At 36.2% G+C, this 14082-nt stretch overlaps 1 protein-coding gene across 1 annotated transcript; it reads left to right on the top strand.

Moving 5' to 3' along the window:
• The first annotated feature begins 12922 nt into the window (after window positions 1–12922).
• LOC134816117 (tRNA N(3)-methylcytidine methyltransferase METTL2-like) lies at window positions 12923–13942 on the top strand. The gene has a single exon (XM_063824872.1). The coding sequence runs from the start codon at window positions 12937–12939 to the stop codon at window positions 13846–13848; it is 912 nt and encodes a 303-aa protein (XP_063680942.1). The 5' UTR covers window positions 12923–12936; the 3' UTR covers window positions 13849–13942.
• The last annotated feature ends 140 nt before the right edge of the window (window positions 13943–14082 follow it).

Here is a 14082-nt window from a genome sequence, read left to right on the forward strand (position 1 = left end):
TCCGAGAAATCTCTCACAAACAAAGTCTCGTAGTGTGTCCACTTTCATCGGACGTGATATGAGAGATGTCCCACAGTCCCACACACGAAACGAAAATACAATGAATTGCCCGTGTTCAATGATCAAAATAATGTTCCGTTTGTACTAATTCTTGCTACCTATCTATCTAGTCCTTAGGTTTGCAGCTTACTCTGAATGAGTGTTGCCGACTGCCAAGGTTTAATAATGGCTTTGTGGTCGAGGTCCCTCTAGTAGAAAGTATTTAATAATTTTCAATAATATGTAATAATATAATTATGACCTGATTTTATCAGGTCAGTCAATGAATTCTGAGAAGAGTACTACGCCAGAACCATTATTTCGGAAGAATCTAGGTCAGAATGGATATCGAGAGGAAAGTTCATCTGATTCTGATAAGGGGACGATATCAGGTAAGGGCAATTTGGTAATCTATCGATGGTCACTTAATTAAAGGCACGGTTACCGTTAAGTGTCCGTTCCTTAAGTAACCATATTAGGCGTTAAACGTGTCTTTACTGTGCCTTTATCGTGGATTGAGTGTCCGTTATGTGTGCGTTGACCATGCCGTAACACTAACTGTACCTTAAGTGACCTGTTATTGTGCTATCGTATATTGACGTGTTACTACGCGTGTAACTAGGCTATTTAACAGCGGAATCACAGGGCTATTATGTGTTTACCTTACTAAATACCTGTCTAGCAATGTTTACTTGTGACTTGGGAATCTTGCGGTGATTTATTTAGTTTTAGGATTACATTTACCTTACCTGATAATTAGGTTCAGCACCCTTGAGGGGCTTTATTTGGTTTACTGTCGTATCACGTGAGCCTATTGGGGGTCATGTGATTCGGTGATTTTTGTGTAGAATGTTCTTCTACGAGACCGAAGATTTTGGATATATCTCCGGTCTCGTTTCTCTTTGTATTACGTACTACATAGATCAAATATTATTACATAACTGTTAAACAGTATAAATCTATTACAGGAATTCCCGCTCTTGGCTAGGAAATTTGATTACGAATTTGGGCCGTGGTACGACTTGTTCCTGAATCACATTGTTGAAGGAATGAGGTAAATCTTTAAAACCAATTTCTTATGGACTGTAGGTCTGTAGAAGCATTAAAATCGGGCGTTGCTTGCCACAGGCTATCCCGAATTTAGAAGGCTTACTTTGATCTTTAACAGTATCACTGACATTGTCTCTTCCGCGGTGGTCCCAGACCACTAAACTAATATTGCCTGGGAGTTTCATGAAATGAAGTATTAGAGACGATCAAATTTTGCGTTTGTAAATAGACATTTAGTTGTCGGCTATATCGAAAGGGCAAATTAACCCTGGAAATAAAGTTCAGATTATAATTTTATTCTTTTATAGGTACGTAACAGCAAAGCAAAAAAGATCAAGTCATTATACTCAGACGATTTCATTAGTTCATCGGAGCTAGGCGGGATAAATTTCTTGAAAAAAGTTATCAGAAAAAAAAATCAGCAATGTAGAGAACTGAAAGTGAAGATGTCCTCTTTCAAGATTTTTAAAACTGTCTCGACCATTTATATTTGATATGATATTGTAAGAAAGTTGGTATAATTTATCGTTAGGGTTAATAAGATTTTACCGTTAATAAGATTTCAACGGGTTAATAGGATTTCACCGTATGCTTTAGTTAGGAATTGGGTTAGGGTTGAAGTCTTCTTTCTTGGAGTCTGTAGTCGATATCTTCAAACATAGATATCGACTACAGACTTCGAGAGTCTTGAAGCTCTGTTATCACCACCCCTGGTTCAACCCCGTCGCGTCGGGTTGAAGACGGAGAGACAGGGACTTCCAGGAGATATCATGGCCTGCTATGTGCAACTCGTATAGTAGGAGTGTGCAGTGTTCCTGGTGAGTGTTCCTGGTGAGTGTTACTTCTAAATCTGCTTAATGGGATCGCCAAACAGTTTATAGACAGTTGCCTAGGTACTGTCATATCTAAGCGGAAACTTGTCTTTGGACATCGCTTATGTGTTTATATCTCGAACTACACAGTGTCCTGCTCCTGTAACCTGGTCAGTGGTAGCCTGTGAGGGTGTAGACTGCTCCTCTATTGTTTTATGTTTATCTATATCGGTATTTTGATTGTCCGATCCAAAACTAAATCCTGGGTTCCCACGAGACGTGGTAGCCTGTAAGCGTGTAGACCGCTTTTCTATCTTTGTTTTGAGTGTCCGATCTAAAACCAAAACCTGGGGTCGGTTACATGAAACATGGGAGCCTGTGAGGGCGTTTATAGTTTCCTGCGAAAGGAGTTATTTGCTCATGCTGGTGCATTGTGGAAAGAGCATGGTTATGCTCTAAGGCTAGTACTAGTACTAGTAGAGCTTATTAAACACCTACGCATATATGATATAAGATCGCGCGCGTTCCGCGCATTTTGTTCAATTTAAAGTCAATCTTTTAAACAAATAAGTATAATTCGTATATCTTTGATTAACGTTCTAGTTATGAATATTTTCCTGCCTATACCTAAAACTTTGACTGTATTGTTATTTAGAAAATTTCTGATCATTTCGTGTAAATATGCCCATTTAGTTTGACTTATTTCATATGTTATGATCAAAACAAAATGGAGGACTTTTATTATATTTGTTTTAAAATGCACTTAACTCTATTTACAGTTAAGCTAGAAATTTCAAAATTGCTAGATAATGATATTTAGACCATAAATTGTATGATGTATTAAAAATCATACTGAAAGGATTGTTCTGGAATTTATGGACAGCATTTAAAGAGTGCTTATAATATATATCTTGTCAAAACGCGAGAAAACGCGCAAAATACTTATTTTGCAATTTGCGCTTTTGCAGCCACTGTGAAGCTTTTACTAATTCACTCGCCCAAAAATTTCACGTGACTTTGGTTTTTATGGTTTAGCAGCCGTACAAAACGGTGTTACATAAATTTTAATCTCAACCCTCACCCTAACCATAACCCTGAAGCCAACCCTAACCCGAGCCCTTGCTATATCCAAAGCTCTTTTGACCATTGTTAATGATATGGCGCGGCGCGCGCTACTTCGTAGCACTTGCCATCGGGCCATTTCGAGAAGAAAGCGGCGCGCGCTACTTCGAAGAAATTTAGACGAGTAACATCCGTCAAGAGCTCTTGCGCTTGCAGTGGCGCGGCGCGCGCCCACCTCCCGGCGGTAAAAGTTTTTCCCGGCTTTTTCCGGCGGTAAAATTCTTTATTTGTGAAATAAGCGCGCCCGCAGGGCCATTGTGATATAATGTGTATATAATCGCTTGAATAGTTTTAAAATTGAATAAAATATTAATAATTTAAACTTTTATGTTATAGTGGCACAATAACTTAAAATGCACTAGTGTGCCACGAAAACAGTTTAGGACACAATGGCCTGGTAGTATGGTTAAAATATCAGATTTAGATATTAATTTAGAGTCAACATATTGAATTGGCTACTTTTACTACTACTACAAAGGGTTTTTATGAAATTTTCTAAGATTTATATTGAATTTCTATATCGAATTTTTATATATGGTCATTCAATGAAACAAGAAATATTGTATTTTCCCAAATATAAACGTACTTAAGAGTTCAGGACACAATAAAACCTGAAAAAGCAACCCACATTTATATTCTAAACCAGGTAACGGTAATTAGACTTGTTACACGGAATAAACGATAATGTGTATGCATTTTCCAGTAGAAACAATTAGGGAAAACTAGGATTGAAAAATATTAAGACACAATATTATGAGCACGTTTGAAAAGAAATGTTTTCAGATACACTTTAAAAGAGTCCAAACTCCAATATTGGTTCCATAATATTGGTAATGTTAATGAATTGTAATTGATTGATATGCAATATTTAGGCCCGTGGCCAGTTTACAAAATAAAGGTTTATTCCATAATTTAGGGCCAACTTTCTGAAAAGATCTTTCTCCATATATTGTGTATGCACTCTAGGTTAAGTCAATAGATAAGATGATTATAGTTTGCAAATTTTAACATTGTACTTAAATAATCTGGTCTCATACCATTACGACATTTATAAACAAGAAGTAATGTTGATTTTCTGTGAATGTCTTGTTGAGATGCCCAGAGAGGCATTATTTATAATGTAATGTAATAAAATGTACTGAACTCTGATAGGCAGCCAATGAAGTTCTTTCAGAGTATCTCCTTAATCACTTCGAGATGGCCAGGCCTACTCTCATGCTGTCTATAGGTGATGATTAACTCTGAAAAACTAGGGACAACTGGGGAATGATCCCAGAACCTCGATATTTCGCGTCTCTTGCTCTACCAATTGAGCTACTGACCCTGATTCTCACAGCGAAATCACCACTCATATACAGCACAATTTCATGCTTTGTGTGGAATATCATTTATCAGTTATTTAGAATATATATTCGCATGTATCCACACTATATTTACAGTACACGTACAACGTGATATCATTATCAGTGCAGTGTGTACAACACCAACTACACCGATCAATTGCCAATCTGCGAAACATTTAATTATTATTATCACTTCGAGATGGCCAGGCCTACTCTCATGCTGTCTATAGGTGATGATTAACTCTGAAAAACTAGGGACAACTGGGGAATGATCCCAGAACCTCGAGATTTCGCGTCTCTTAATCATCACCTATAGTGTGGATACATGCGAATATATATTCTAAATAACTGATAAATGATATTCCACACAAAGCATGAAATTGTGCTGTATATGAGTGGTGATTTCGCTCTGAGAATCAGGGTCAGTAGCTCAATTGGTAGAGCAAGAGACGCGAAATATCGAGGTTCTGGGATCATTCCCCAGTTGTCCCTAGTTTTTCAGAGTTAATCATCACCTATAGACAGCATGAGAGTAGGCCTGGCCATCTCGAAGTGATAATAATAATTAAATGTTTCGCAGATTGGCAATTGATCGGTGTAGTTGGTGTTGTACACACTGCACTGATAATGATATCACGTTGTACGTGTAATGTAAATATAGTGTGGATACATGCGAATATATATTCTAAATAACTGATAAATGATATTCCACACAAAGCATGAAATTGTGCTGTATATGAGTGGTGATTTCGCTCTGAGAATCAGGGTCAGTAGCTCAATTGGTAGAGCAAGAGACGCGAAATATCGAGGTTCTGGGATCATTCCCCAGTTGTCCCTAGTTTTTCAGAGTTAATCATCACCTATAGACAGCATGAGAGTAGGCCTGGCCATCTCGAAGTGATAATAATAATTAAATGTTTCGCAGATTGGCAATTGATCGGTGTAGTTGGTGTTGTACACACTGCACTGATAATGATATCACGTTGTACGTGTACTGTAAATATAGTGTGGATACATGCAAATATATATTCTAAATAACTGATATCTCCTTAATGGTCATGTTTATATTGTCACCTAGTGTGTCACCTAGTCTAGGGAGTAGCTAAGGATCCATTGGATCTATGCGATCTCCTCGGTTGACTCAGCCGAATGATAGAAAACTTAATTGAGCGCTAAATGAGGAGGGATACCTGTACAATAAGTGTGATTGCATCATTCACAAGAGATGTAAAACACAGGAAAACATTGCCACTTTTAGAGAAAAAACTTACTGCTCAAATTGTATTCAAAATCATGATATAATTCGTTATAATCCATTCTATCAAGCACCTCACTTTTCAAACAACGAACTACTTGACAATGAACCTCACGACTATATAGACTCAATAGGTACAATCTCAAAAACTCTTGAGAACTGTCAATCATATTCTACTAAAAACTTCAACAACCTCATAAAGCAGATTCCTCAAACAACATCAAAGAGCATTTTCTCACACTACTTTCGAAATATTGATGGAAATGGTACTAACTTTGACAAATTGGCTTTAGAATTAGCCTGCATAGACCACAAATTTTCTGTGATAGGTCTAGCAGAAACAAACATTGATCCCTGTAATAGTCAGCTGTACCAACTTAAAGACTATACTTCATGTTACCAAAAACGCTTCGTTTCTAATAAGACACAACAGGTAAAAAGGAAAGGAAGTGGAGTTTCTCTCTACATTCACAACTCCTTTAACTTTAGTGTGATTGAAAAGTTATCTGTTTGTACAGAGCACTTTGAGTCCCTATTCGTAACAATAAGTAATGCTCCAGAACCAGTAACAGTTGGAGTTGTATACCGCTCACCAAGCAATCCACTTGCTAACTTCAATGCACAGTATAAAGAAGTTCTTACTGCACTGAAAGGACATAAAGCATACATATTAGGGGACTTCAATGTTAACATAACCAATTTATCAGGCCCAGATGAAGATATATTTGAAGAAGTTATTTATAGTCATGGGTTCACGCCCACAATATCCATTCCCACACACCAAATGCCCCACTGCTCAAAAACGTGCATTGATAACATACACACTAATGACATTCACTCATCAACTATATCTGGAGTAATTCAGGATAGTGCTTCACATCACCAGCCCATTTTCTGCCTTCAAGTAATGAATTCTGATGCTAGTTCGGAACAGAATAAACCACCTGAAAAAACAACCATTTATTATAACTATAGTAATGCAAACCTTGATAAGCTCTGTGAAGAAATTGAAAACGACATAGATACATTCTACCACAGATGTGACTCTTTTGAATCCTTCATGGATCTGTTTCAAGAAAAGATAGATATATCTTGCAAATTGGCTTCACCAAAAACCACCAAACGAAATAACATAACAAATCCATGGATCACAAACGGCCTTATCAACTCTGTGGAGAAAAAAGCCAGACTTTATTTTGAATGGAAAAAAACAAAAACATTGTTAATTCCAGATGGGGATCTGGAAAGACATAATGTTTACAAGGACTACTCAAAATATCTTAAAATTGCCATAAAAACTGCCAAAACCAGGTATTATGCTGAAAAGTTTGAGAAAAATAGCCATAACTCCAAAAAAACCTGGCAAATAATCAACGAGCTTCGTGGCAAAAAGAAGAATCAGCTAAAAGATGACTTCATTATAGATGGAACTAGAGTAATTTGTAGGCGGACAATTGCAAACAAATTCAATAGTTACTTTACATCTTTAGCTAGTAATTTAAATGAGAAAGTTTTGTCCGACAACCAACTGTCTATCCAACCAATGCAATCATTTGTTGAGTTTATGTCGAAATCAGTCAACAGTTCAATACATCTAGAAGAAACTCATCCTGAGGAGATTCTTGAAATAATTCAAGAATTCGTTAACAGAAAAGCCAGTGATATACCAATAGCAGTTATCAAGAAACCGGCTTATCTCTTATCCAACATATTAGCAAATTTGTATAATACATGTATTCAAAAAGGCACGTTCCCATCCATATTCAAAATAGGCAAAGTAACTCCTATCCATAAAAAAGATAATAAAGAAAATATTGAAAATTATAGACCTGTGTCAATATTGCCAATCTTTGGTAAGATATTTGAAAAAATAATATACAAACGGCTTTACACCTTTTTCACTGCTAATGATATTCTCAGTAATGAACAATTTGGTTTTCGAAAAGGCCACTCAACCTCACATGCACTTCACAAATCAGTTGATTCAATCACAACATCAACATCCAGTGGTAATCATGTTCTAGGAATCTTTATTGACCTAAGCAAAGCTTTTGACACTCTTGACCATGGCATTCTCCTGAGGAAACTGGAAAATTATGGGGTTAGAGGTCTAGCTCTAGGACTTCTAAAAAGCTATTTATCCGATAGATCACAGTATGTTTCATTTCTCAACACTACATCAGAGACTATGAATGTAAAATATGGAGTTCCCCAAGGTTCCATACTAGGCCCTCTACTTTTCTTATTATACATGAACGACATAATAAACTGTTACAAAGGCGATGAATGCAAATTTGTGCTCTATGCTGATGACACAAATATATTTATCACTGGACCGTCCAAAGAATCAACATACTTGAAGGCCAATAAAGTTCTTGATTTCGTATGCAAATTCATGAGAAGTAATCTCTTACATATAAATATGTCTAAATGCTGCTACATACATTTTCTACCTGCATACGAATCTGATGAAACCTGCGCCAGGGTTAGGCCGTATGCCAATGAATATGGTCATTGTCAATTTTGCTTTGCCCATTTTGCTTACTTTTTGATTTAAATTTTTGAGCAGGTTGATAAAGAGCAATTTAATCCTTTCTGATATCATTTTCATCTGAAGATTCCGAATTTTCTGAATTCTTTGGAATGAAGTTTCTATCTCATGTGGAGCAAAAGTTATGACCTGGTTTTCGATGTGGAGCAAAAAAGTGTGGAGCACCCCAATAAAATCTATGCTTTTTGACTATTTTGATCGCCATTTAACAAATAGATCCTGGACGTTAATTGCAAAATATTTTCACTGCCAAATCATAAAATGGACCTCAGCCAGTGTGGAGCAGTCGAAATATACTCATATTTTTCGTCTCAACCAGGGGTAAACATTACAGTAGAATCTCCGTCTTTTCACAAAATCTTAGTTTAAAGGAATACGCACCAGATAACATTATCAATAATGGTACACCTTGCTCAACCGATGCGGAGCACGAAACTATTATACCTAAGTTGGGAATACTGATTGGGAAGAAACTGAGTTTTGAAAGTGAGTGTGATTAAAAACGATAAATACATCTAATCAGGCCATAAAAATATCATTTTTTCTTGTGATTATGTTCAGACCCCCTGACTCTATTCTTTGGAACTGCTGATAAACCTAGTAATGCTCAACCATGTGGAGCAGAGGACTTTTACTGCATAACATGACTCCTCATCGGCTGATATGACTTGGATGAGAAATTAGAATGAGTATTTTAGCTTTTACAATAAATTACTAGCAGAACAGATTGAAAAATTGTATTTAATAGGCTCAACCAGAGAGGAGCAGAATGGAATGATAGATTGATAACACAACTATTTGTAAGGATCAGTGTTGTTATATTAGGATAAAGGAGGAATGATATCATCAATACTTAAGAAGCTGTTGATGTATGTAGTACTGTGTCCTTTAAAGAGAAATGTGCCACCATAGAAAAAGACAATATGCTCAACCGTGAGGAGCAACAGGCTTTTCTACGGTAAAAAGAGTCTCCATGATGGTCGATCTGTAGCCAATTTGTACGTAATGCAATTTAAAGTTTACTGAAATACTTTTCTTACCATGATTGGGCCATGATTGATGTTCCAGAACTGTTCAGCCAGAGTGGAGCAGAGCTAGAAATGACATGTCATGTACGGGATTCCTCAACTGCCTAACATTTAATGAAGATCTCTCTTGCATGCGGCTGTAGAATGAAGTAGTGAGCTTCAAAAATCTAATACAACAGAAATCATCTCTGCTCCACACAGGTTGAGCACTGAATAGTTCCCGTGAAGTAAGTTTATTGACCACCAATATTATAACATATTTTCTCTAGAATGAATAAAAATAATATCCCATGAAGCACTTAAAAGTTGTCTCGATTGATCAAAAGGAAGACCTCTTTTTGCTCCACATGGTTGAGATAGGCTGTTCTCGACTAAAGAGTCGGCATCAACGGTGAAAATATAGATACAGGAGTCAAGATGTAAATCACAGAAGTCACTTTATCTCAACCCAGAAAGAATTTAAAAGTTGGCAAATTTTTAACCATTTTGGGCTCCACAGGGTTGAGAGAAGTGTACTGAATATAAATATCCGTTTCAGTACTCAAAATAGAGTTAGTAAGAGTTACCAAGCTAAAAAAATCTTACAGATCTAAACAAAAGCATTATGAAAAGCTAATAAATTAAAAATTTACAAATTTCTACATTGCCAAAACCTCGCTCCACGTCGGTTGAGACATGGTGTGTTATCGCAAATAGTCAAAAACTCTTGAGAGGGGTTTCAACTAAAAAGTTCATAGAGTTTCAACCAAAAACTTGACTGTTTAGCGTATGATTTTTGGTCTTGAAAATTGCCTAACTTTCAAGCTACTGCTCCACACAGGCTGAGCATTAAAAGTTGTCTCAACCGGGGCTTTCTGTGTAGATGGGACCTTTTTCTGAGAGTCTCAACCTGTTTTGACTGCCAGATTCAGTTACCAACGAGATTGCAAAAAGTTTTAAAATGTCACTTTGAAGCACTGATATGCTCCACATTGGCTGAGTAACACATATAGATTACATGTTAAAGTGTCCAGTGAACATTTGTTTGCATCTGGGTGAAATATTAACAAAGGGTGAACACCAGGTGGCATGCTAGCTCACTAAATAGCTCAACCGGTCAAATTGTACCAATTTTGGCAGTCAAATTTGGGCAAAGCAAACTTTACAATGACCATATGACAAATCACAAGGAATATTTATAAATGGACACAAAATTGTCAAGGTTAGCAACACCAAATTTCTTGGTGTAGTAATTGATGAAAAACTTAGCTGGGGCCCACATATAGAATATCTAAGAAAAAAATTAGATCCACTACAGGAGCACTTAACAGGATTAAACATTCAGTTCCAGGGGAACACTACCAAAAAATATACTCTGCATTATTGGAATCACATCTTGCTTACGGAATAAGTGTTTGGGGCTCAGCCCTCAAAGACCAACCAAACGATAAGCTGTTCATAACTCAGAAACGTTGTATAAGAATCCTTTTTGGAGACCTAAATGCATACCTTGACAAACATGCCACTTGTGCACGAGCCAGACCTTATACAAAACAGAGGTTAGGAGCTGCTTTTTTCGAAAAGGAGCACACCAAGCCCATTTTTAATCGACTAAAATTGCTTACTGTTCAAAACTTGTACAAATACCACTGTATATCTGAGATATTTCGAATTATGAAATTTCGCACTCCATACTCGTTGTATTGTACTATAGACTCATCAAAACGTGATACAAGTAATGTCATAATCCTCCCAAGAAAAACCAACACGTTTCTTTATATAGCCTCCAAATTGTGGAATAGCATACATAAACGGATTCTAAATGAGAATGGGGAAATCCTCACTACTTCTGTATCTTTGGTTAAATTACGCTGTAAAACTATCATCCTGGGATCCCAATCCATCAACAATAATAACACCTGGACTTACCACAACTTTCACATCGCCCCTCACTCAGTCGCAGACCAAACCAGTTCATCACTCACTCACCAAATTGCCGACCCAATATCTATTGAAGTGGCGAAAATTTTCTAAATTTTCTAGACAAATGACATATCGATATTATTGCTGCAGCAGATACAAATACCAACATTATTATATTCCCAAACGTTTGAACCATTAAATTAACTAGGAAATTCAATCCTCAACTTAACATTTACTGTTTTAAACTGATATGATGATATTAACTTAACTTATTTTTTTTTACATACTCCTTCTTAGTGTGGTGACTTGGGGTCCATAAATATAACAATACAAGCTGATAAACCAAAAAGAACAACTGGGGTAGGTAGGTAGCCCTGGTGGGTGCGTAAACTTTACGGTCTGCTCTCTCCAAGATCAGCCTGCTTCTCCATTTTACCGTGAAGCCTAATTTCTAGTTTTTATAAATACGATGCAAGTGCAGGTTTACTAATCTTAATCTACTTAACAACTCAATAGCCCAAGTCACCATACCCGTAGTATATTCCATGGTAATAGAAGAACTTTAAAGTTTTTCAAATTGTCGCTATAATTGATTTAAATAAAAAATTGTTGTTTTCTTGAAAAAAATTGTTGTTTTCTTGTTAGCTAAGGATCTTCTCAGTCAACTTAGCCGAATGATAGGAAACTGAATTGAGGGTTAAAATATGAGAAGGGGTACCTGTTGCAAGTTCAAGAAATTTCCTAGGATACCCCTTCAGTGCATACTGTAAACATAGTGCTATTACTATTAACTATTAACTATTACTATATTGTCCTACTATAGCTTTAGCAGCAGCATTTTGAATGAGTTGAAGCTGATGGATGAGGTAGTCACTAATTCCAAAATAAAGGGCGCTGCAGTAATCCAATTTGCAGACGATAATGCTGTTAACAATAAGCTTAAGCTGAGTTTTACTAAAAATATACTTTCTTCTGATAACATTCCTAAGGAGTCTAAAACAATTTTTTTTCTAGTTAAGAGGGGAAATGGGCTTAAAAGTGCTAGGTCCAGAAGTCGGTGTGAAAATGTTAGAGCTCTCATAACATAAATATGTTTCATGTTTGAGACTTTGCAAATGGCACAATGTTACTACTCATTCATGTAATCTGTCACCAAAGTTGTTAAGCTCGATCACTGGAGACAACGGCGTTTCGACATTAAATTGATTCTGAGAAACATGCTAGACGGCCGCCCTTCTATGCAGAAGGTCCAGGGTCCGGTTCTATTATCATGTCACCTAGCCCTAGGAGAAATCTAAGGATCTGTTGGATCTATGCAAATTTACACAATTGTGTAATGTTTCCTTGGTCGAGGATACATTTTACAGTGAGGGTTAACACCATAATTTTCAATTCTCATTTTCACTTATATATTGAATACAATTATATTGTTATGTACCATATGATTTTGTAAACATTTGACCGGTGTACCAAAAGCCGGTCCCCAAATAAAAATAATAACCAAGGAGGGTCCCTGCGAAAAGATCAAGAATCTTCTTAGGATACTCCCTTTTACAATACCCTCTTTATCTATATTCTTATTACTTATTATCTACATGATCCTTTCAATTGAATTGGAAACAATGATGTACTTCGCATATCTGTTTCTTGATAATCGAAAGGCCAACTGTTTGTGATTAGACAAGTTGTATGTGTAATTTATTGCTCTTTTGATATATCCAACGCCTAAAACTGGACAAAATATTCATGAAAAGAATACAAGAATATGTATAAGCTTCTTTTGATTTATCCTGATAAACACAATATTTTTGAATAGATAACCTACAATTGTGCTATGGAGAAAAGACCTCAGTTTGGACAGAGATTTTTAACAGATGATGCAGAAGTCTTTGCCCATAATGCTTGGGATATGGTCGACTGGGGCGAAGAACAAGAATTAGCTGCACAAGATACAGTGTCAAAAAATAGCTGCCGTCCATCTGAAGATGTATACCAAGATGTACTCAACAACTCTGCTAAAAAATGGGATAAATTCTATGGGATCCATAATAACAAGTTTTTCAAAGACAGACATTGGTTGTTCACTGAATTTCCTGAACTAAAAGATTCTTCGGAAAATGTAGAAAGGGTGAATATTTTTGAAGTTGGTTGTGGTGCTGGAAATACCATATTTCCCATCATAGAGCACAGTGATGAAAATGCAAATATTTTTGTATATGGGTGTGACTTTTCGTCAACTGCAGTTGATATTGTGAAGTCGAGTAAGTTGTACAGTGATGACAAGTGTCATGCTTTTGTTTGTGACATCTCACAGAAATCTTTGCAAGTACCTATTCCTGAAGAAAGTCTTGATCTCATAACTATGATATTTGTTTTATCTGCACTAAATCCTGATGACATGGCTCATTGCATCCAAAATCTCTCTAAATATCTCAAACCTGGTGGTCACATCCTCTTTCGTGATTACGGGCGTTATGATTTAGCGCAACTGAGGTTTAAAAACGGAAGATGCCTCTCAGATAATTTTTATGCTCGTGGTGATGGAACAAAAGTTTATTTTTTTACACAAGATGAGATGGACAAATTATTTACAGATGCTGGCCTTGAAAAAGTGCAGAATATTGTTGACAGGAGACTGCAAGTTAACAGAGCTAGAAAACTGAAAATGTATAGAGTTTGGATTCAATGTAAATATGCCAAACCTATTGCTAATGTTAACAAATCAGCTGAAATTGATTTATCTTAAATTTACTTGAATCGGTAAAGATGTTTCTTATAATTAGGATTTATTCTTTGGAGATAACACAATTGTTTTATTGTTACACCTATGTACTTTAGGACTCGCTGAAGTTTTACTTTTAGTAGTCATTAATTGATTAATTGCAACAAAAATAATTCACAGACAGTTTTATCCTACTGTTAAAGTCAAGTCATATTTAACATTTTAGCTGAACATTTATCAATAACTGATATGAAAGTC

The sequence above is a fragment of the Bolinopsis microptera genome, chromosome 5 (assembly GCF_026151205.1).
Source record: "Bolinopsis microptera isolate Bmic1 chromosome 5, MBARI_Bmic_1.0, whole genome shotgun sequence".
Classification (NCBI taxonomy): Eukaryota; Metazoa; Ctenophora; class Tentaculata; order Lobata; family Bolinopsidae; genus Bolinopsis; species Bolinopsis microptera.